Source organism: Linderina pennispora, assembly GCF_002104995.1.
Source record: "Linderina pennispora strain ATCC 12442 chromosome Unknown DL89scaffold_4, whole genome shotgun sequence".
NCBI classification, from domain to species: domain Eukaryota; kingdom Fungi; phylum Kickxellomycota; class Kickxellomycetes; order Kickxellales; family Kickxellaceae; genus Linderina; species Linderina pennispora.
In genome coordinates, this window is record NW_024468252.1 from 894253 (window position 1) to 916943 (window position 22691).

Below are 22691 nucleotides of genomic sequence, written 5' to 3' on the forward strand. Positions count from 1 at the left end.
GTTGAGACTGCTTTCCGCTTGCGATTGGACAACGGGGGCTGCGATTGGCTCGAATTTCCCTGGCGCTTATAGAATGTACCCGCCATATCGCGGACATGGCGGAACATCTTGCCAAGGAGCGCCGCTGAACATGCCTGTGTCCATGCTAAGGATAGTCGCCGGTGGCGAAAAGAGCGGGGGTCTGTATATGTCGCGGTCGGCCACGACTGGCCATGTGTGATGCTCCCAAGCAAAGTACCACTTGGCTCTGTGGATAATGTGTAGAGATAATGCGGGGAAGGGATCTGCAGATCCGGTGATTTCATGATCTGGACGGTGGTCCTGCTTGGGCAAAATGACGCTGGGCATGAGCCCCGAAGGCTCGCATGCTATCGACTCCCATGGAGTCTGACAGTGCATAGGTTGACTGCTGAGAAATGTAGAGCGGAATGGTGCATAGGATAGCTCAGAAGTAAACTGGCATTGCACTGTAGCTGCACATCTTGTACCATCTATGGAGCTGGCAGCGTAGCCGCTTTACATGCTGCTGGAAAGCGGCCAGCAACCCGGAATTTGCAACCACCAGCAAGGCATGCGCAGCATGGTGGTCCAGGAGGCACGTTGAACATGGATGCAGAAGTGGAATGCACCAAAGTGGCATGCCCCCTTCTCCATGTCCATCGGAGAGGTTTGCAGTCCAGCAGAGCCCATCTGAGCCATTCTGTCCGATTGTCAGAAGTTCTTTTTTCTGCGATCGTCCCCAGCGATCAGTCTAGCAAATTGGCACCTTTTCATTTTTTTCCAGGAGCAAAAAGATGGTCGCCACGTCACGCTAGCAAGCTCGGCCAGTGAGGAGTTCTCACGGCAAGAAAGTGGGCGTATTTAGCCAACGCGCAGCGGCGCCATTCTTCGCGGTCTGCTGTTCTTCTTGTCTCTTCTTTCGGTATATTTCTTTGGTATTCTACAAGGCATTGTTTTTGCAAATGACAAGACTCAATCTGCTAATGCTAGCAGCACTGACCGTGCTGAGCAGCAACCGGGCCATGGGCGACGAGGTTCTGGAGCAAGCCAGCGGACGTGCCGCCAGAGGCCAAGCCCACCATCAAGCTGCCTGCATTTGAGCCCTATGCGGTCGATGGTGCCGCTATGTGGGAGCAGTTCACTGACTCGAGCGCGTCTCGCTGGCGGCGTAGCCAGGCTGAGAAGAAGGGCGAGGAGGGCCTGCGCTATGACGGCGAGTGGGAAGTTGAGGAGCTGACCAAGCTGGCGGGTATCGAGGGCGACAAGGCACTGGTGGTCAAGAGCGAGGCTCGCCACCACGCCATTTCGGCCAAGCTTGATAAGACATTCGACCCGGCCACTGATGGCATGGTGTTCCAGTACGAGGTCAAGCTGCAGGAGAGCCTGGGGTGCGGCGGTGCGTACGCCAAGCTACTGACCACGCCGTTTGCCGGCGAGTTCAGTGACGCTACTCCGTACACGATCATGTTTGGTCCTGACAAGTGCGGTGAGAGCAAGATCCATCTCATCTTCCGGCACAAGAACCCGATCACCGGCGAGTACACTGAGCACCACCTGGACCAGCCGCCGATGCCGCCAGTAGACCACCTGTCGCATCTGTACACCCTGGTGATCCATCCGAACAACACATTCAACATGCTGGTAGACAACGTCGAGAAGCGCACTGGCAGTCTGCTGGCTGACTTTGTGCCGCCAGTCAACCCGCCCAAGGAAATCGTCGACGAGAACGACAAGAAGCCAGAGGACTGGGTTGACGACGCCGAGATCCCTGATCCTAAGGCCAGAAAGCCGGAGGACTGGGACGAGGATGCGCCGCTGCTGATTCCTGACGAGGAGGCTGAAAAGCCTAAGGGCTGGCTTGAAGACGAGCCGCTGATGGTGCCGGCGCCCGACGCCGAGAAGCCCGCGGACTGGGACGATGAAGAGGATGGCGATTGGTCGCCGCCGCTCGTGCCCAACCCCAAGTGCGAGGACGCCCCTGGGTGCGGCCCGTGGGAGCGGCCCATGAAGCGCAATCCTGAGTTCAAGGGCCAGTGGAGCGCACCGCTGATCGAAAACCCGCTGTACAAGGGCCAGTGGGCGCCGCGCAACATCCCGAACCCGGCGTTTTTTGAGGACCTGGAGCTGTACAAGTTGAACAAGATCGACGCTGTCGGCTTTGAGCTGTGGACCATGCAGGCCTGGCATCTCATTCGACAACATCTACCTGGGTGCCAGCGCCGACGTTGCTTCTCAGATCGCCAAGGACGTGTGGGCGCCCAAGCTTGCTTCTGAAAACGAGGTTGAGGTGGCCACGCGCCCCAAGCCGCCTCCTGCCCCCAAGCCGCAGATGCCGCCGGTTCTCGACATGTTCAAGGCGCGCTTTGTCGAGGTCATCGACAGCATTCACGCCTTCTACGAGGAATTCACCAACGAGGGCATCATCTCGGCTCTGCGCAACGAGCGCCATGGTGCCTTTGGCATCCTGATGTTGGCGGCTGGCCTGAGCTGGATGATGTGGAACATCGTGCTGGTCTTTGGCTTTGTGAGCCGGATCTGGAGGGAGACCACACCCAGGGCTCCTGGTGCGGGTGCTGCCGCCGCCGGTTCTGGAGATGCCGCCGAGGGATCCTCGACTGGTCGTGCTGCCGCTGCTGCCACCACTGCCACCAAGCGCAGCGCGAAAAAGTCAGAGTAAAATCAACGCAAAACCTACAGCCAACCGGTTTGGGAGTGACGTTTCTTGGCGGTGCCTTCTCCGCATGCGGCCTTGCTTCGCTTCACCTTTACTTTTCTCACATTGTCTCAATTAAAAACACTTTACCCCTTTTTTGCATTTCGATTGACAGATGGGAGGAGAGAACAGCAAATTGGCCTTCCGCAAGTGTGTGTTCCGCCTGGCCGAGCAGCGAGTACGTTCATTAGACTCTGCCCAGCATGCATGTCTGCCTTTGACACCACCTGTTTCTAACCAGCCCTTTCTCTTGCTTCTGTAGAGCCTTCCCGATAGCGCCGAGGATGCATGGAGCCCAGTAAGTAGAGCTGCAAAGATAAAAAAGCATGTTTACCTGCATCCGTGGTGAGGACTCGTGCTAAATAGCCTTGGCCCATCCTGTAGTTTTGGCTGCTGCCTGAAGGACCAGGTGACGTATTCTCGCTGGTGACGCCTGCCGATATCCGGCGAATCCGCGACCATGCGCAGGAGAACTTTATAAAGCTTATTGACAAGGTGTTCGATCGGCTGCTGGTGATGAAAGCAGCGCCTGATCTGGCAAAATCGCCTGCGAACACTAAGCAGCTGCTAAACTGCGTGCGCGTGCTGACACGTCTAATCCCGTTCGCCTTCGAGCAGTGCCCTGACGGCAGCAGAATCGAGGACATATTGCTGTGGACTCAGCGCCCGCGGCCTGGCAGCGGTGCGGACTATATACTGGGCCGCCAGCTGGTGGCAGCTACCATCGACCTGCTCTTTACGTCCGGGTTTACGATTCCGGCGGCTACAGTGGGCGAAAACGCGGTGGTGCGCTATACGATCTGGGAGAACGGTGTGGGGCAAACGTCATCGCTGGGGTCGTCCAAGGAGCATATCAGTAACCGGGTCGAGGTTATGCGCCTGCTACTGGTGTTGTGCTCAAAGACTATGTATGTGACGCCACCGCATGCTGTGGCCCAGCCGAACGAGGCCCTGCACCTTGTATCGTACAACACAAACAAGAAGATGGTGCTTTGCCTGCTGTGCAGTCTGATCAACACAGCGCTCAAGGACCGCACCCAGGGATGGGCACTGCCGTACCGCAACTCGGCAGTACAGGACCCATCAGAAACCCTGGCGCTGCAGTCGATGCAAGCGCTGTTCATCCTGCTTGACTACCAGACGCCGCCGACAAAAAAGGGCGCATTAGAGCCTGCAGTAGAAGGTAGCGGCGAGGAGAACACGCCATCGATGGTTCTGGTTACCGGTACAGCTACTGGCGCGCAGAACCTGTTTAGCGTATTCGTGTCAAAGCTGCACCGCAGCCAAGAGTTTGACTTTTTGATCACCAACATCCTGCGGCTGCTGGAAGAGGCGATGCGCTCCAACTTGTCGATCCTGGCGTCGGTGACCAAACAGCAGTCTCGCAGTATCATGCACCAGGAGGCCGCTATCCTGCTGTGGACTCTGCTCGAGAGCAACAAACAGCTGAAGGAATACCTGGTCGACCACAACTTGACACTGCGGCTGTTTGCCGTGCTGACATATTTCATGCTCAACGGCTACAATGACCCAGCACAGGCCGGCATGGTGCGCACCATCTCACACATCCTTCATTTCCTGTCTGAGGACAGCAGCTTCGCAACGCGCCTGATGCAGCCCTTCGACCAGTCAATTCTGCCCAGCACCATGCGTATGCCTGACCACTCGCTGACGCATGCTGACTTTATGATCAACACCGTCTACACGCTGCTCAGTGCCTCGAAACCGTACCTGGTGCCGGTGTACTCGAACCTGCTGCTTCTAGTGCGCAATGTCTCGCCATATCTGACTCAGATGTGCAATACCACTGCCGACCGGCTGGTCGCACTGTTTGACATCATCTCGTCACCGGCCTTCATCATCTCCGAGTCGTACCATGTCAGATGGCTGATCTACTTGATTGAAGTCTTTGACTACGTTGTGCACTACCGGGCCGTTGACAACCCACATTTGATGCTGAGCATGGTCCGCTCGCGCGCCTGCTTCACACGCTTGCGGGACTTTGATTTGGCTCTGGCTGAGAGGGAATTGGCGGCTCTGCGCGACAAGAAGAGCAAGTCGGAATCTGCACGCACCATTGGGCGACGCACAAGCTCAAATTCTGGAACACCTACAGCTGCCGGCGAAAGTCCCGGTGCGGAGAGTCTCCGGGAGACTGATGCTGCCCATACAGCCACGCCAGAGCCGCAGGAGGCTGCGGCAGACGGCACAGCGAGTCCAGCACTGTCCGCCAAGGCGCGCGGCAAGATGCCTGACACAGGCGACAGCAGCGCTGCCATTGGACGGGCGCAGTCGACAGCCAGTCTGGCCAAGCAAGGTAGTGGTGGCACGGGGGCGCGCCAGTTCCAGCCCAGCAAAGAGTGGGTGTTTTCGTGGCTGCCAGACTTGCCACTGGACCCGATCATTGCCGTGCTTGAGGTACTGGCGACACACATCGACGAGATTGCGAACCAGGTACAGGCTGATGCTGATGCGGCTGCGGCTGCTGCTGCCACCCCAGGCAGTGACGCCAAGGTGGACCCCAGTGACCCCAGCAGCGGCACACCTGGGCTTGCAACCAGCAACGCTGAAGCCACGCCTGTGCCAGCGGACCCGACCAGCACGATTCTGCAGTGGCTCGGGTCTGATGCAATGGCTAAGGTGCTGCCTGACCTGGAGGAGTCGATGCCGCAGATCCGGCCACGGCTACAGGGCATGAGTCCGGCACTAGTGGTGTGGTTCCGCAGCTTGCTGTGGAGTCTCATCTATGCGTCTGGAATGAAGCCTTTTGGCGTGTGGAAGAACACCCATGTCCGTTTGTTCGTCGTCAGGAACTCTGTCTAATGGCAGGACTCTTTCTGCAGATTTCTATTTTTCTACCCAATACACACTGTGCCACGTTTTTAGTAACAAACCATGTCAGTCTTGCTGGTGCATCAACATCCGCAACTGCCAAATATACATTTATCCATTTGGAATGTTCGGGCCGCTGCGCAGCCATATGCTAAGGGTGGAACAGGTAAGGTGATTTCTGAAGCATTTACAAAGGCAGTCGTCAAGAAGCCTAAGGCGTGAGTAGTTTCCTTCTGGATCATCAATATATCATATACTCCTACTAGAATGATTTTGGTCACGATGCGAGCTTGGCTGCTAGTCAGCATTGTTTGACATATCGACAAAAGCACCACGGTGAACCGATCATTTGAACACTCCAGATTACTGTTGGTGTGATGGTGATCTTGGACACCTCTTGTCTTAATGGTCTGCTCAGCGCAGGCATTTCTGCGCTGGTTTACTGCTGCTGGCAGCAGAATCGCCTGCAGCTGCACTACGCCTCTTGTATATGGTAGAGATGTCTCTCATTGGCACACATGTATGTGCTGATAACCTGATTGTATCGCTAATTTATTGTTGATACCAGCGCCCAGACGTGAATTAACTATTGGTTGGAGCCCCATGGCTCAGACAATTTTTGCTCCGTGGTGCTAGACTCCCTGTCACTCAAATGCTGTTGCTCAATATATTGCATCCATTGTGCTCCGCTTTTAGCACATAATACGAGCAGATCCGTTACTATTTTAGTCACACGAGGCTGCAGCAATTATCTACTGCTCTCTGGCTTTGAGCGGGCCGCGTGCCAAGGCTGTAAACGGCCATGCTGCTTTTATAAATCAACCCATGCTCAGAGAGTGCAAAAGGGGGTCGCAGAATCCAAACGCTTTCTTCTCTCTGAAACACCACCATTCCTCATAGTAGCCCCATGAAGTTTTTTATTTTGTCCCCTCTGTTTGCCATTGCCCTTGGCAGCACAGCGATTGCAACCTCCAGCACGCCAGTTGCACCAAGCACGGACGTTAAATGTCCTAGCCCCAGCGTGTGCTATAACGATGTCATCAAGCCTGTATGCACGGCAGGGGTACCGTGCCCACAGTGGGAGCGCCTCGTTGTCGCCTGTGCCTGGGGATGCGGAAAAACACCTCCGAAAGGATGTGAGGAGCGCTGTCGCCCGTGCAAGACCGAAGTGTGCCCTGCCATCTGCTATTGTGAGATTGTGTGCAATGTCCCGGGCCCTTGTACTGCCGGGCTCCAAACTCCGCCAGCCTAGATGATCTAAATATGTTTATGAAATGGATCAATGGAACTGAAGTATTGAGGATGCAAGCGAGTGGGTGTATTATGAACCGGATCTGTTGTTGCACGCCCAGTATTTAGGTACATGGCTGGTGCATAATGTTCATTCTATATTGATTGACAACCTCTCTTCTTTTAGTTAGCTAAGGGCATCACTAGCCGCATCTCCTCCTATGTTAGCTACTGACCATTCCCAGATACTCATCTGTGCTCCCAGGAGTAAGCTAGCATATTGATATATCGGCTACTCTCATAGAGTTCCACCCAAGAACCGCCGGACAAAGAAGGTTACCAGAAGTATTGAAACCTCGTTGGATAATTACGACCTGCACCTGTTGCTTTCAGCAGCCGAGTTAGCCCGTAATATTTGTGCTGGTGAACTAGCCCCTGGGCAAGTGCTCCAGGCATACATAAATCGCATCGAAAAGGTTAACCCTCTGCTTATTCTCGTGGCTACAAAGCGGCTGCAAAGCGCGCACGCAACGAGGTTGTTCCCTACTTGGACAAGCTGCGTGGGGACTTGCATGAGCTACTTGGCGAAAACGGCGTCTTGAGCTTCCCACCGTATCCATAGGCTGCGCAGTCTCAGTGGATGTTCTACATCAGTACCCCTAGCTATGCACTGGCCAGTGTCTTTAGTATTTTCAGGATCCCTGTTACCCAAGCTCCGAGTCGCCTCAGCAAGGATGGTCTACCGCTTGGTGTTCAGACCGTCGCTCGCAAGTATGAAGATCTCAAAGCAATTGCCGTTGAATTGCAGCTTAGGCATTTTGAGGATTGGATTATACCTCGCCATCTCGGTGTTCTGCTCGCAGAATGCGAGGTGGAGTCGCTCTGTACCCACCAGCATCAAATAAATACAGCGCACTAGCTGTTAAGGCTATATAGCGTATTGATTCGTGCATATGGTAGTCAGTGAAGCAGCATGTAGGTTGAGGTAGTAATTGATAGGTGATTGAGAAGAAAATGGGAGGACATTCTTCCTGCGCGGCATTTGGAATATCCATGCAAAGAAAAAGGACCAGAGTCGGATGCAGAATGAAATACACATTCTTTCACATGTCTGTTTTCTAGCTGAGAATGACATACGCTTTAACCAGTACATACCCTGTAGCCTTGAGCACATAGCCTGCTGCATGAAATTCGCGGTCTTTTTGCGTCCCTGGGCATAATATGCCACAGATCAGTATTAGCACTCGTGATTCCAAACATATCCACACCAGCCACACACCATGCACTATTTCCCCAGCACACTATTTGCTTATCGCTTCAGCATGCAGACAGCATTGTTTCTAGCGGCCCAACAGCGGTCAAGGTGGGGCTTATGTGGATATGAAAATGAAATATCCTGTTGTTCAGTTTGTGCGCCACAAATTACAGTGCCAGTCACAAATGTTTGTGAAAACAAAACACTGCATATTGGGACACAAGGCGGCTGCTATTATGCAAAGGCAAACTGCAGCAAATTCAGGTACATTAAAAAGAATCATAATATCAGGCACATGTGAGAATGTGCTTGGCCAGGATGTTGTCACCCAGCCAGTGTATCCAGCTAGTAGTAGACCATGCGGAGGGGAGTTGCACGGCCATACTGTCCAACAAGTGGCATATAGGTTTTCTCCAACTAGATATATATTTTTTTGGTTTTGAAATCTGAAGGGAAAAGCACTAGGTATATGGAAGAAATTATGACGAAGAAAAAAGACAGAATAAAGGGTGGTGGGTTGAAATAAAAAACTCAGATTTTTTGATTCCTCACTCTTCAGCAATGACATGCTCGTTGATGCTCTCCAGGCTGGCCATCAGGTGGGCATTGGCAATGCGGCGCTCGCGCTCCGCCTCCAGCTGGCCGTAGAGCAGATACAGCGCCTTCTCGTTGCACTCGGGGGTGCCGGTGATGGTGAACAGACGCTCGCCGCCCTCGCTCTCCGAGGCCTTGGCGATGGAAATGCGGGAGCCCGACAGGCGGCGGATCTCGGTGATGCGCGAGCCGCCCTTGCCAATAATGCACCCGACCATGTCACCCGGAATGGCAATCTCTTGGGTGCGGATGTTCGAGGCGATTGCGGCAGGGTCGATCTGGCGCTGGACGCTGACGGACTGCGAGCGCATGCGCGCGCTGGCCAGGTGCGGGGCCGGGGCGTAGCCGGGCGGGGTGATGGAGCCGGAGGGGTTCGGGAAGGCCACGGAGCGGCGCGGCGGCATCGGCATGGAGGACGTCAAAAAGTCGGCGGTGGTGGCACGGGTCACCGACACCGTGTGGGAGCGGTGGCGGCTCAGCGCAGCAACGGCGGCCGAGTGCGGGACGACGGGCACGGGGTCGGCGTGGGTGAAGTCGACCGAGGCGCGCATGTTGTTGACGTACGGGTTGGACGTCGACGAGACCGTCGGCACGCGCGTCGCAGGGTTATACAGAACCGTGCCGACACCGCGCTCCCAGTCCTCGATCAGGCACTTGCCGATCTCCTCGATTGCAATGCGGATGGCGTCGACGCTGCCGTGCACCTCCACTACGCGCTCGGTCGACTGCGGCAGCATCTCCTTGGTTGCCACCAGGCGCGCGGTCGACGCATCCTGGATGTGCTTGATCTTCAGGCCTTGGCGGCCAATAATAGTGCCCATCAGGTTGTGCGAGATCAGAATGCGCACCACGGTCTGCAGGGATGCAGGCGCAGTCGGCTGCAGGCCCGGGTGGGTCGTGGCCATGGGGTTCTCGACCAGTGTCTGGGCGACCAGCTCGTAGGCGTGGGCGACGTTGGGTAGGAAGCCGGTCACCGAGAGCACGCGGTCGTGGACGCCGGGGACGACCTTGGAGACGCCCGCCTTGACGTTCGCCACGTCGCGCAGGTCGGCCACGTTCTTGCCGCCCTTGCCGATGATCACACCGGCCTCCTTGGTCGACACCAGCGCGCGCAGGGTCAGCTGCGTGTCCTGGATCGAGGGCGCGTCGCCGCTGCCCATGGCTGCCTTGGTCAGATCGACGGTGGATGCGCTGGGGCTGTCCTCGTGCTCGGACGAGCTGCTGCCGGGGTCGGGGAAGGCAACGCCGTTGGTTGGCTTGGCGGTCTCGAGGTTCAGGGCGGCAAGCTGGTCGGCTGCGCTGTCAACGCCGTTGGTGTAGTGGTTCTGAGACATGTTGCTGGTGGGTGGGTGGGGGACTACAGGGGCCAATTAAAAACAGGGGCAGGGGATTTTCAGCTTAAGCGGCCAAGAAAGAAACAAAACGGAGAAATGGGCAGCGTGAAAGGGGGAGGGGGAGCATGATGGTTCCAAGAAACCGGAAACATCACGGAAAACACAAAGTACATGGCCCACGCGAAAGGAGGTTTTGGAAGCCAGATGAAGGCATGCTGGCTGGGCTGCTTGCTGGCAAAGCATCCAGTGCTTACAAATATTGCGTGGTCCTTGACGCACAGTAGCGGGGGGTTACCCAAAAAGCGACTAGAGTGGTAAGCTTACCTTTATCGAAAATGCCACGAGATAGTGAGTGGAAATAGTGGAGCTCGAAAACGAAGTCAGAAGGGTTTGGGAGCTGGGTCTGTTGTGCTGTTCAGGTCTTTTCGTCGTAGGTGGAGGAATACAAAAAGGCGAAAGAGCAAGAATAAAGCAGGGGCTGTGTAGGGGAAGAGAAAAATGAAGGAAGAATGAAAATGAAAGGGGGTAGAGAGGTAGGGGAAGAGGAAGAGAGAAGGGCGGGTGGGAAATGGACGACTATAATTACAAGTCGGGTTGAATGAGAAAGAGAGAAAAAGAGGTGGAAGTGGGTAGGGGAGGAGAGAAGAGAGGAGGGCGAAGGAGAAAAAGGGCTGAGGAAATAAATGGGCAGTCAGGAGAGGGACAAGGTGGGCTCAGTGTTTACGAGTGCCAGAGAAATCCGACCAATGGATGGCGCCAACGAGCCAGGGCTTCAAAAAATTCTTCACTCAGCATGGCACCGGCAGGCGGCCCTTTTCCACCCTTGTATTCACGTATCCAGTATTCATGTTTATCGACACGTTTGAGCTATCGTGCTATGTGCCGTCGCGGCAGGACGGACGGGCGCTGGAGACGCGCGTGGTGGTGAGCCAGGCCACGGCGGCAGAGACGGAAGAGTATTCTCCGCACCACGCCATCGTGTTCCTGCACCCATACCCGCCGCTGGGCGGACAGTTCCGCAACAACATCGTCCACGAGCTCAACGCACAGTACGCGCAGCGCGTGCGGCTCGCGGTGTCGTTCAACCTGCGTGGTGCCGGGCGCTCGGAGGGCAGCACATCATGGACCGGGATCGCCGAGCAGGAAGACCTACGGACGATGCTCGATGCACTGGCCACCCGGCGCCTGCCGCTGCACGCCAAGGCGCTGAAGACCAGCAGGCCCGCCCTGCTGCAAATGCAGGCAAGGGGCTTTGTGGAGACGGTCGAGGATGCCGTGCCATTGCCGGAGATCTCCAGGGTTCTGCTGTGCGGGTACAGCTACGGCTCGGTGGTTGCGTCGGCGATTTCGCCGGAGGAATATCCGGGGCTAGCCATTGATTATGCATACGTGTCGTTTCCCTATAGCGTGCTGTGGGCGCTGACGCTGCACCGCAAGAGCTGGTATCTGCAGCACATTGAGGCGACGGTTGCTGCTGCCGCTGTGGCTTTTGCCCGTGACGGCAATAGTGCGTGTGCTCCACGCTCCATGTTCATTTCGGGCTCGTCAGATACATTCACGTCGTCGTCGTCGTATGAGCGCTGGTGGGCCATGCTGCGCACGCGAGCCATGCGGGCGGCCACGGAGGCGCTGGCGGGGACCGATGACGCCGAGACGAGAGCAAAAGCAGCGGTCGGCCAGGCGCTGAGCGTGGTGATGGTGCAGAACGCCGACCACGGGTGGTGCCGGCGCGAGACCGATGTGTCTGATGCGCTGGGCAAGTGGTGGCCGTGAGCAGATTCTGCAATCGTCCGACATCACGTGGCCACAGCGTTCCATGTTTACGTTTGGGCTCGCGATGATTTGCTCCTCCCCCGCCGCCGATCCACGCACCAGCCAATTCTCAACTGTACACATAGCATGGTCCAAAAAGCAATAGAACATTTCATTAAACGGTGACGGCATTCTGCATAAACAGATTCTGGTAGAACCGCACGCCCTCAACGGTCTCGTCGCGGCACACCTGGCCAGCGCGCTCGCACAGCCCCAGGTGCTCCTCGGCCAGCGGCAGCGAGCACTCCTCCATGGCGGCCAATTCGCCAGACGTGATGGGGCCGAAGCTGCGGATATACTGGGCAACGCGCTGGATAATCGCGGCGTCGCTGGCCGAACTAGCATCCTCGATGGTCAGCAGGCCGCTCGGGTACTCGCGCAGCCGCAGGGCCAAGTGCAGGCGCTCAAAGTTTCGGCACGCCATGACAAAGTCGGCCGGGTAGACCAGCGAGAACTCGCGCGCGCGGTTATACAGGCAGTATGCGTCGACCAGCGCCACGGTGCCGCCATGCTTGGCCACGTAGTTCTCCAGGAAATCGGACAGCTCGCGCGCCAGCTCCTCGTGGAACATGGCGCCGGCAGTGTCGCGCGTCACAGGGCTGTCAATGCCCAGGTCCAGCAGGTACTGCCGGAACGCATCCGCCTGCTCTGCGTCGTCGTCTTTGCTGCGCAGCTTGCTGGCTGCCGGCGAGTTCAGCTGCGTGGCAATCTTCTCTGCCAGGGACACAATCTCCTTGGCCTTGGCTGCCAGGCCGTCCAGGTCCGCAAACGCTGTCTTGAGCGTGTCGTCGCGCGTGCGCTCGTTCTCGTGCGCTGCACTGACCAATGTCGAGATCCCGCCCACTGTCGGCCGCCGATCGCCTGGGAACATAGGCTGCGCTGGGCTCGCAGCCTCTGCCGGCTCCAGCCACGCCTTGTCGCTAAGCACGTCCTTCAGCGCCGAGTGGAACGACGACGACCCGCCGGCGCGGAACGACAGCTTCAACAGCTCGCTTGCGTCCTCGTCGTCCGAGTCATCATGCACTGCGCGCTCCCCGGGCGTCGGCGGGACCGGTCGCGTAAGCTCGGCCTCGCACATTTCGCACCTGGCCATGCTGATGTGGTTGTGGAATGTGCATACCGCGCATGTCAGCTGCAGCTCGGCTTTCTGCGTGGGCTCCTCGTACGGCACCCCGCACAGCGAGCACTTGTCCAATGCACCCACGTTCATGTTGTCGCAGATAGGGCACTGCCATTCAGTGCGGGACTGGCTGGTGGCTGGCTGCGTGGGCTCGCTGCCGCGCCGTGACCCGTCCAGTGCCCGCAGCCCAGAGTCGCGCGCAGGCGCTATGTGGAGGCGGACTTTGCCCGACGAGTAGATGAACCCGCTGTGCACCGAGCTGCGCTTGACCCGCGCCAAATCCAGCGCTGCCGAGCGCTCGTGTGGCCGTGCCTGATCGACATAGACAATCCTGTGTGTGGTCAAGTACACCGTGCCATTGTCGTGCTCCTCGTCGCGCTCCGCCCTACACCACATCAGTTTCCTAAGCCTGGTGGACAAAACACAGTCCTGGGACATTACGTCTGCTTATGCGTAATACGTTGCCCTACCCCTTGTATAGCCCCACTTTGTTTTGCACGCTGATGATCTTCTCGTTGCTTTCCAAGAGCGGCCGTAGTGTCGGCGCCAGCTCCACTTGTTCCATCTTTTGGTTGGCTGCTGATAAGAGATAAAGGCGTGGTCTTGGCTGCGGAAATCAAATAAAAAGTGCTACGTAGATGGCGTATCTATACTCCCTGTGTCCACCATCTAGTTTTGCCTGCTTTGGCGCATGATAGCGTGCGCTCCAATTTATGGAGAAAAATGGCCTGTGATTTTCGGGTATATGTTCTTGCGCTTCAGGGAGCACCGTTAGCTAGTGCTTCCTCTTGCTGCCGGTTGCATGTTGCTCGCTTGGGGTCGATATTGCTCCTTTTGATACATTGCTGTGTACCCTACACGCAACAGCGCGCATACGGCTCAATCGCGCTGTTTTTTTTAATCGCCCAAGCGGCGTAATTCATACTGTCCCTTTTTGACACACTGCCCCTCGCACCATCAAAATGACTAAGCTAAGCTCTGGAACGCCCAATGAGCTTTTTTTAATCTTGCATCCCTATTCCTTCGCACGGCTCTGTGCTTAAAGCAAACGACGTGTGCGGCTTGTTCTCTTCAGCAGTTTATTTCTCGCCTCATATTTTATTTGTTGACTTTTTCCTCGCACACATTTCCGTCATTCATGGCAAATGCGTGCTAAGGTCGCTAGTCCCCTCCTCCTGTAAAGGTGAGTCTGCAAAGCGTTCGTCCCCCATGCCGCCAACTGGCATGTTTTCCCGAGTACTCAATCGCTTACAATCCCATGGCGCTTCCTCCACATAGACCTATATCTTGTCCTCTTCCCGTAAATGAACTTCAATATTCCACCGCAAGACACGCCCTCAGCACGGCCGGTCTCCAGCTCCTCCATCGACGGAGCCCCGCATTTCCTGGCGTCTCCCACGGTACCAACAGTGGCCGCAGCATTCGAGCAGCACGGTGATAGTCCCGGGTCACAATCAACCGACAGTAAGCGCCAGCGCATCTCTCGCGCATGTGACAGGTGCCGCCGCAAGAAAGTAAAGTGCGATGGCCGGCGCCCCATCTGCACGCACTGCCAGGCAATCGGCAGCTCCTGCACATACCTGGACGTGACCAAGAAGCGTGGCCCGCCCAAGGGATACATCGAGGCCATTGAGAGCCGGCTGCACCGGATGGAGGACCTGCTTGGCGCCCTAGTGCAGACCGATCCGAAGGCGGCCAAATACGTGCTGGAGGCGATGCGTGCGTCAGACGAGCACGGCGTCAGCGAGATGATGGCGAACCCGGGGGCCAAGATCATTGGTGATATGACGGTGAAGGAGCTCGAGAACGAAGCAAGGCAGGCATTCAATGACACGAAGCCTGACGTGCACATGCGGGAGAGCCCGGGGATCAAGAAGCTGCGGCGAACCAGCGTTCCGCCCGCCCTGCATGCGTCGCCGTCAACCGTGGCCTCGTCGGCCACACCCAGCAGCAACGCTGACGATCGGCCCGAGTCCATGCCGCCATTGGGACCGACACGGTCGCGGTCCAAATCCACGGCGGCGCTCGACCGCAACGGCAAGATGGTCGATGACGGCGACGAGCCCGAGGACATTGATCGCGCAGAGCACCTGACGCGGCTGGAAAAGGGTGTCGGCCATCTGACGCTCGATCCAACAGGTGCCTTACGGTACCTCGGTGACAGTAGCGGCTGGTACATCATCAACCGCAGCCTGGTGTCGTCGGAATCGAGCCCGCGGCTGACAAAGGGTGTCCACGGGGCCTTCCGCTGGCCACCAATCACAACCTTCAATTCGCGCGAGGGCGAGTCCAGCGGCAGCAAACCAGCAGCCAACGCTGCTCCATCTGGTATCGAGGCCTGCGCTCCAGGCGCCCAGCCTGTCAGCGACAGCGCCATGGCGTGTGTTGTCCCGGTGCCGCGGAACATGCCGCCCTGCGGTAAGCCGCCCATGCCCGACCGCGAGGAGGCCGACCAGCTGATCCACCTGTACTTCCAGTACGTCCACCCGGTCTTCCCCATCATCTACAAGTCGTACTTTTTGTCCCGCTACTACAACCAGGAGACACAGCCCTCGCACGCCCTGCTCTCTGCCATCTACGCGGCTGCGTCCACATACAAGGCGCGCGAGGCAAAGTGCGAAAAAGACCTGGCGCGGGTGCGGATCCAGATGGCAGTGCATTTCCAGCGCGCAAAGACGTTCCTGGACGAACAGTACACGCTCAACACCACCGCGTCGATTCTGACGCTGCTGCTGATGTCGGTGTACGAGCAAGGCACCATGTCGACGCGCAGCTGGCTGTACTCGGGTATGGCCATCCGCAAGGCCTACGATCTGGGGCTGCATCGCGATGTCGGCATCTCGAAGCACTGCCCGAATGCCATCGTGTCGCGCACCGAGACCGAGGTGCGGCTGCGCGCCTGGTGGGGATGCTTTATTATGGACATCATGGTCAGCGCGACACTGGGCCGCCCCACCACCATCCACGACTTCACCTTTGACGCCCCGTTCCCAACCGACTACGGCGATGACAACGATGAGCTGCTGGTCAGATCGTCGCTCACCGGCAGTACGCCTGCTGCTGCCACCCCGCCGCCCAATACGCACCGGACGCCCAGCAACCAGCCTGTGGGCTCGTCAAAGTGCATCCCGCCGGCAATGGCCGAGCGCATGCGCGACTATGTCTCGCTGGAGGTCGGTGATTCGGACTCGGACTCGGAAATCTCGGACATGGAGAGCGAGGAGGCTGGCCCCCGCAAGCCGCGCAAGTGCAAGCCGCTGGGTGTCTACTACCTCGAGCTCCTGCACATTTTCGGCCATGTCTTGTCGGAGATGTACGCATGCAAGCCGAATCGCAGCTTTGTGGCAAAGTACTGCCTGCACGAGCTGCACTCGCGCATCGAGCGTCTAATCACACTGGACCACGAGCTGCGGCGGTGGAAGATGTCGTTGCCGGTCGACCTGCAGTACCCGATTGAGGACATCCTCGCTGCGAAGCCTGCGCGGTGCGTGTACATTGCGCTGATCCACCTGGTGTATTACACTGCGATGATTTTGCTGCACCGCCCGTTCATTTCGCGTCTAGACGACCCGCAGAGCAGTGAGCAGGATGAGGGCGCGCCACACCACAACAAGCACAACGGCGAGTCGCCGATGCCATCGCACGCCATCTGCACATTGTCAGCGCAGATGATCTCGCTGATCGGCGAGGCGATCATCCAGGACTCGCGCATCTTCATCATGCCCTTCCTGACCTTCATGATGTTCACTGCCGGCACCATGCACCTGAACAATGTCATTGTGGCTGCCGACAGCTGGATTGCGCGGCGCTTCCTCAAGCGCACCCTGGACGTGATGAGCCGCCTGGGCGCTCACTGGCAGGTCTCCTACAAGTGCTACACTATGCTGAACACGCTGGTGCGCGCCAACCGCATTGGGTTGGACACTGTGATCGGGGACAGCGAGGCTGGTGTGCATCTGATCCGCGAGCGGTGCCGCGAGATCTGGCGTCTCGCGTACCAGGTCTACGAGAACCGCTCGCTGTACAGAGAGCGCGTGTCGACCACCCATCTCAATGCAATGCGTGGGGATGCTGCCGATAGGCGCTGCCAATCCATGGACCAGTCGCCGGCTACCAGCCACGAGTCGTTCGGGAAGCGCCCCGATAGCCATGCCAGCGATCCACTGGCAATGTTCTCTCGCGACATAAAGACCAGCGAGTCCGCACCTGATCTTTATGTCCAGCAGCAGGTCAATCAGGCAAAGCATCGCCTGCAGCGCGCTATGGAACGCCAGGGGCTACGTACCATTGACGTGCACCGCCCAGAGGATGCTGCCAGATTGTCGAGCAAGATCATGAAGGACTCGCCCGAGATCGCGACCTACCTGACTGCCCGCCTGCACGTCGACCGCACCGGCAACCCCGTGGTCCCTGCGTCGCCATTCACCTCCGTCAATCTCAGCGACCCAGAGCCGCAGACCACCACCCCGAATAACGGCGTGCCGTCATCGCAAACCAACACAAGTGTTCCGCTGCTCAGCCAGTCCGTGGTCAGCGAGCCTGTGCGGCTCGGGGCAGCTAATGCAGCGCTGAGTCTGGGCCAGTTCGTACCCTCTCTGGAGTTCTTCGCCAACGCGGATTTCCCACTGGGCATCGGTGGCCCCAACGGCCAGGCGTCGTCGGTTTTGCCGCAGGCAATGAGCGTGCGCAACAACGCCGGGCCCTACTCGCTGCTCAGCTTCTCGGACCAGGTCGGCCCATCGCCCGGCCTAGGTGTGTCAATGTCCAGCACCTCGACATTCACCAGCACTGTGGTGAATGCTGCGGTGCCGCCGCCAATGCGCTCGTCTGTGGTGCAGCCGAATGCGATTCCCGCAGACTCGTACGGGCAGACGGCGCCCGGAAATCCGCAGGCAATGCAGGCCTCGATGGGCTTGCAGGCTGGTGTCCTGCAGATGCCTGGCGCGCCCATGCAGGGCGGCTTCGGATACAATAACCCAAATAACGTCAAGTCGGCGCACATGGATCTCGACAGCAAGCTGATTGACGACGAGGTCATCCGCAATTTGCCCTTCACTGGTCCTGTGTCCTGCGACCTGAGCCTCGACAACGAGAACGATCTGATGTCAGCGCTCTGGCCGAACAGCAATGTGCGCTCATACACGCAGCAGTCAGCAGTGGCGGGTTCCAGCAGCAGCGGCCGCCAGCAGTCGGGCATAGGGGGAATGCAGATACCTGCGGCGACTAACAGCAATGGGTATATTGAGATGCCGTGGAAGGACTATGTCAACCAGGTCATTGGCAATATGCTTAATCCGGGCACGCCAGGCACGGGGCAGAGCTCGGACCGGGCCACCGATAGCAATGCCATGCAAATGTAACCACCTGAATTAGAACCTAATATCTAGTAATACACATGTACCAAAGAAGTCACTGAGGCTCAGTGGCATGCGTTTGAATATGTGTACTGATAGGTGCAGCTGGAGACAACATGGATGCCCACACTGGCACCTTTTAATGAAGCTTATGATTGCAATAGGTGCGAGATGGACGAATCGTTACATTTGATTCCCATTTCCAAGTGCACCGCTGTGCTTCACATCAGAAATATATATATTCACGCTCACGAAGGGTGCCACATCAAGTTTGAATTTTAAATGCGTTTTGTAGTGAGGACATCTGCCTAAAATCAAGATGATGCCTTCGTCTCGCAATCCCAGTCCACTTGCTTCTTCGCTAGATTCTTCTGTGCAAGGCTCCTGTTCTTGCTATGGCTATACATGTTCCACGACCCGATGCCTGTCGACACATTAGAGAATCGGGAAACCTCCTCTCCTGGTGCTGCGCGTGGTACCTCATTAGTTATCAACCAGTCCTTCACACTCGAAAGCCAACTCTTTTGTTTTGGCGCGTCCTTGGCCATGATTCAAGTAGTAGCCGGTCGGCAAGTAAAATAATAGTGCAAAATAAAAAAAGTAAAAAGTATAGAGAAAATGGAAATGTTTTTTGTCTACAGAAGACACTCATGTACAGCTATCAACCTGAAAATGGCTGCCCAGAATAGCCAAAGCGCAGCTCATGTGGGATAACAAGTTGCTGTCCTGTTTTAAGGATTCTCTGGCACAGTATTCTCGAAATCTTTGGTCTCACCATGGCCTATAAAAGGAATTGCTTTCACGAAGCGGAGGTCCGTGTTTGAGGATTCTTGCCATGATTTATTCAATGGCACTGCTCGGTATACTACTTGATAATGTGGGCAAGCAAATATATTCCGTTGAAAAATAACATGGGCGGACGATCCCTGGTTACAACCACATTGGAGATATTGGTAGCTCGCACCTTGCTATTGAACAAAAGAGTAGGTGCAAAACAACAGGTGTGTGATATAGTAATGCGTGATGTGCCTCTCTTTCATCGCGATCGTTAATGAATCCACATAGTACTGGCCATGGGACAGTCTGCCTGGTTGCTAAATGTATCCTTTAGGTGTTCTGTTGAAAGGTGACACTGGCTACATCACCACCCTCAACCATGCAAATGATGCTTATGCACGCACAGACGCTGAGGCAGATGTAAATGGTGCTAGGTGGCAGCATCTTGTATCTTTCCAGTACCCCAGTGACAGGTTCAGCAATTGGCTGTCCTGATTTTGGGCCCGAGTAAAGGCATATTGCTGGGATGCTAGCATCACATATTTTCTGCACAGCACAATGGTCAATTTCCGCTAGTGTACAATGTGTCATGTCTGCACTTGCATCTGCAGTCAGACGTTTTTCTACTGCAATGACTAACAAGTATCTTTTCTAAGAGTGAGGAAAGTGGGTATACACAGAAAATGCGTTGGAATGTGACTATTTCGTACAGATGACTTCAATAAAACTAGAGAGGAAAAGCGATAATTAAATGAGCGGCAAAGCGTGATTTTCGAAGAAATAGGTGGTAGCAATTGAGCTGGAGTTTGGATATCAACCAACTCGCTTATTTGGAGGACGAGCATACTTATATACCCTAGGTATTTTTCTTGCAGTTCCAATGTTGACGTAGTCATTCCGACGATATGAAAAGACTATGAATAGATGTACGAGACAACTAGTAAATGAAGAACGAAGGAAGAGCATGGAGACTGAAGAGCAATTGCAGCTATTTTGTGCTGGGCACATCTGGCCACTTAGATCCTAACCATGCCCTTTAGTACATCCTTCGAGAGTACCTTGAGCCCCTCTTGTCGTGTTTCCTGGTGTAAACTAATGGGAAATACAAGTGTCACCATCATAGCAGGTGTATTTATTGCTCTGCTCCTGTTCGTGTAAGAAATAGTGACGTACAAATCTAGAAGGCATATCGGTCGGACCAAGAGGGAACTTCCCACAAGGTTACAATCCCGAAGGTATGTTCACCATGTGAATCTCGGTCATAAGCTGGTTCAAATTCTGGTGAGCAATTCCTTTTTGATATTCACAGACTACTCCCTGTAACGTGCTTTGTTCGACAGCAGTGACTCCTTGCGACTAAGGTTCAGACCCTTGAAAGTCTGGAGCTCTGGAACTAGGCTCATGCGCTCCAATATCATAATGTCTCAGGGTGAGGTCAGCTTTCTGAATGGTCTCATCGTCCCCATCGAAATGATGCTGAGTGGACTACTGTGCACTAAATCTCATTACATCTCATTTACGGTATGCTATAGCATGTATTCTATGTGCCTAGTAGCAAGCAACAAGAGCAGAGCCAACATGCCACAAAGGCAGATGAATTACGAGTCTGCAGGCGGCTCTCCAGTTGAAGTGTTGCATGGTGTAAATCTGTAAAGTAGTGTGTTCTCTGTGTAGGATATCTGGTCAGCATATCAACTGATAATGCGTGGTTAATTGTCATGATACATGCTGAATGTGAAATATGTATATGTTGGCATAATATACTGTTCTGTTCGTAGAGAGGACTCTGCTTTCTCATATTGGAAAATGCATGTGTATAGAATCCCACAACTGGAACTGTGAGTGCACCAAAAGCCAAGTAGAAGTGCAATTTTTGATTTACATGCAGGCTCAAAAGTGACAACCTTTTTGTAAAATAGCCAGACACATTTTTACTACTATGATGACCCGGCTGTCTCCCACCATTCTGCCCACCAACAACAGCGAACAAAGACAGAGTCAATCTAGCAAGGTCACTGTCGAAGATAGCATCAAAGCTGAGGCAGCATAACTATTCGCATAGTGACCTATTCCGGGTTTGGTTCTATGGAAGCGTTGCTTTGGGGCTTTAAAGTAACAGATGATGGGCAGGTATACTGTAGATGCGGTATAGCAGTGGCTCCTAGCGATTCTGCTAGGAATCATATAACGACATGTCTTTCGTGTATCACTGATGCCTACGACCAGCTTTCCAGGCTTCAATCGGATCTGGTAGACGAATATAACCTTACGTTCCCAGTTTATAGCGATGAAATGGAGAACAACGCTTCTGACGATCTCGTGTTGCCTGGAACACAACCAGAGATGGGCGACTACTCAGGTGGTAAGTACAGTTGTATGCCTAGCAGTCTGGTGCCATAGTATGTAGCGACGCTGATAACAGCATACCTCGTTTATAGGAATTGTCCACCGAAAGTGCCCTTGGGAAAGTTGGACTTGTTTGTCCATTATCCATCGCACTTACTTATCTGTCGGATGTGCAAGTTGGTTGTTTCCAATCGAAAGATTAGAACCCACTATTGGAAAAGTGCGCTTCCCACTATGCGTCTAAGCGTAGCAGTACACCGCCATCTGCTGAAATCGCTGAGGCACAGGGCTATCTGAACCAGCATCCAAGCATACTGAGCGGCTATGAATCAGTCAGGGAGTGGGTTGGAGCTGAACAAAGGTCACGCAATCCCAAAGATACCCGGGCTTCAGGTGTGCTTAGCAAGGAAGTGCACTCTGTGTGGATATGTGTGCAAGAGCAGAGAGTCGCTGAAGCAACATTTCAGATACTTCCACAGAGGAATGTCGCGGCCTCGCTATACAATTGCCGCACTTGCGCAGAAAGTCATCTCCAAAGGTCCAATTTTCCACTACGTGGAAGTGTGTGATGACTCAGGTATACTTGACTAGCCCAGCACACAAACCGCAGCAGCACACAGTACTATCTTGGCAGCTCTTACTTGCAAAATATACATATCCGAAGGCTGTCTGAACAAGCATTAGCCCTCGATCATACTCGCCATAACGGCCTAGATCTTGGCTAAAGGGTTGTATTTTTGCGGTGTCCAGGACAACAGTTGGATCGTCAACATTGCCGTCAATTCTTTCCGCTTGTATTTCCCGCCACTACCATGGACATCACCGAGCTATTGCAGAGCTGCCTTGGGTTCATTTTGACTGCGCTGTGCTGGGGGTTCACCTAACCCGTTCATCAAGCGCGGATCGGCAGGCGTCGAGAACATCAAAAGAGACTCTTGGCTCAAGCAGACGCTTGCTGAAACGTGGTTCCTGTTCACGAACTGGAAGGTAAATGTCGAGATGAACAAGCAGCCGTTTATCAACCTAGGTGTGATACTAACAGCCAGCAGCAATCTTGGTAGTATGTCGTCCCACTGGCCATCAACCTGAGCGGATCGGCGGTGTACTACTACACCCTGAGCTCGGCCGAAATCACCATCGCAGTCCCGATCACCAACTCGCTGGCACTGATCTTCACCATCCTGGCCGGCGTGCTGATCGGCGAGAAGCTGCCAACGCCGAAGGAAATGTTCGGCATGGCCTGTATCGTCCTGGGTGTCGCACTCTGCGTTACTGGCTAGGAAAAAATATAGAGAATGATGTATTTGAATGAACAGACCGCCCC

At 55.2% G+C, this 22691-nt stretch overlaps 8 protein-coding genes across 8 annotated transcripts; 5 read left to right on the forward strand and 3 right to left on the reverse strand.

Annotated features, from left to right (window-relative positions):
- Window positions 1-962: 962 nt before the first annotated feature.
- DL89DRAFT_313768 (Calreticulin-domain-containing protein) lies at window positions 963-2968 on the forward strand (the record flags this gene model as incomplete). The annotated part of the gene is made up of 3 exons (XM_040891016.1): window positions 963-1034; window positions 1069-2165; window positions 2218-2968. 3 exons carry the CDS (start codon window positions 963-965, stop codon window positions 2675-2677), a joined length of 1629 nt encoding a protein of 542 aa, XP_040744977.1. The 3' UTR covers window positions 2678-2968.
- On the forward strand, window positions 2552-5650 carry DL89DRAFT_126572 (uncharacterized protein). The gene is made up of 3 exons (XM_040883272.1): window positions 2552-2891; window positions 2976-3011; window positions 3098-5650. Exons 1-3 carry the CDS (start codon window positions 2829-2831, stop codon window positions 5534-5536), a joined length of 2538 nt encoding a protein of 845 aa, XP_040744978.1. The 5' UTR covers window positions 2552-2828; the 3' UTR covers window positions 5537-5650.
- Window positions 5651-8578: 2928 nt separating this feature from the next.
- On the reverse strand, window positions 8579-9784 carry DL89DRAFT_221859 (uncharacterized protein; the record flags this gene model as incomplete). Its single annotated transcript, XM_040884542.1, has 2 exons — window positions 8579-8942; window positions 9078-9784. The coding sequence occupies 2 exons, from the start codon at window positions 9782-9784 to the stop codon at window positions 8579-8581; spliced, it is 1071 nt and encodes a 356-aa protein (XP_040744979.1).
- A 1161-nt stretch (window positions 9785-10945) lies between these two features.
- On the forward strand, window positions 10946-11131 carry DL89DRAFT_213925 (uncharacterized protein; the record flags this gene model as incomplete). Its single annotated transcript, XM_040884256.1, has 1 exon — window positions 10946-11131. A coding segment is annotated over one exon (186 nt), but the record flags the coding sequence as incomplete, so codon positions are not given.
- A 635-nt stretch (window positions 11132-11766) lies between these two features.
- Window positions 11767-13528, reverse strand: DL89DRAFT_282878 (Vps36-domain-containing protein). The gene is made up of 2 exons (XM_040889712.1): window positions 13361-13528; window positions 11767-13275 (listed from the first exon to the last, which is right to left on the reverse strand). The coding sequence occupies exons 1-2, from the start codon at window positions 13453-13455 to the stop codon at window positions 11886-11888; spliced, it is 1485 nt and encodes a 494-aa protein (XP_040744981.1). The 5' UTR covers window positions 13456-13528; the 3' UTR covers window positions 11767-11885.
- Window positions 13529-13812: 284 nt separating this feature from the next.
- DL89DRAFT_321788 (uncharacterized protein) lies at window positions 13813-18250 on the forward strand (the record flags this gene model as incomplete). Its single annotated transcript, XM_040891303.1, has 2 exons — window positions 13813-14073; window positions 14169-18250. Exon 2 carries the CDS (start codon window positions 14195-14197, stop codon window positions 18248-18250), a length of 4056 nt encoding a protein of 1351 aa, XP_040744982.1. The 5' UTR covers window positions 13813-14073; window positions 14169-14194.
- Window positions 18251-18451: 201 nt separating this feature from the next.
- DL89DRAFT_266488 (uncharacterized protein) lies at window positions 18452-18823 on the reverse strand. The gene has a single exon (XM_040887095.1). It carries the CDS (start codon window positions 18790-18792, stop codon window positions 18559-18561), a length of 234 nt encoding a protein of 77 aa, XP_040744983.1. The 5' UTR covers window positions 18793-18823; the 3' UTR covers window positions 18452-18558.
- A 2490-nt stretch (window positions 18824-21313) lies between these two features.
- On the forward strand, window positions 21314-22647 carry DL89DRAFT_291963 (UPF0546 membrane protein C1orf91; the record flags this gene model as incomplete). The annotated part of the gene is made up of 3 exons (XM_040890246.1): window positions 21314-21383; window positions 22278-22396; window positions 22429-22647. 3 exons carry the CDS (start codon window positions 21314-21316, stop codon window positions 22645-22647), a joined length of 408 nt encoding a protein of 135 aa, XP_040744984.1.
- Between the last annotated feature and the right edge of the window lie 44 nt (window positions 22648-22691).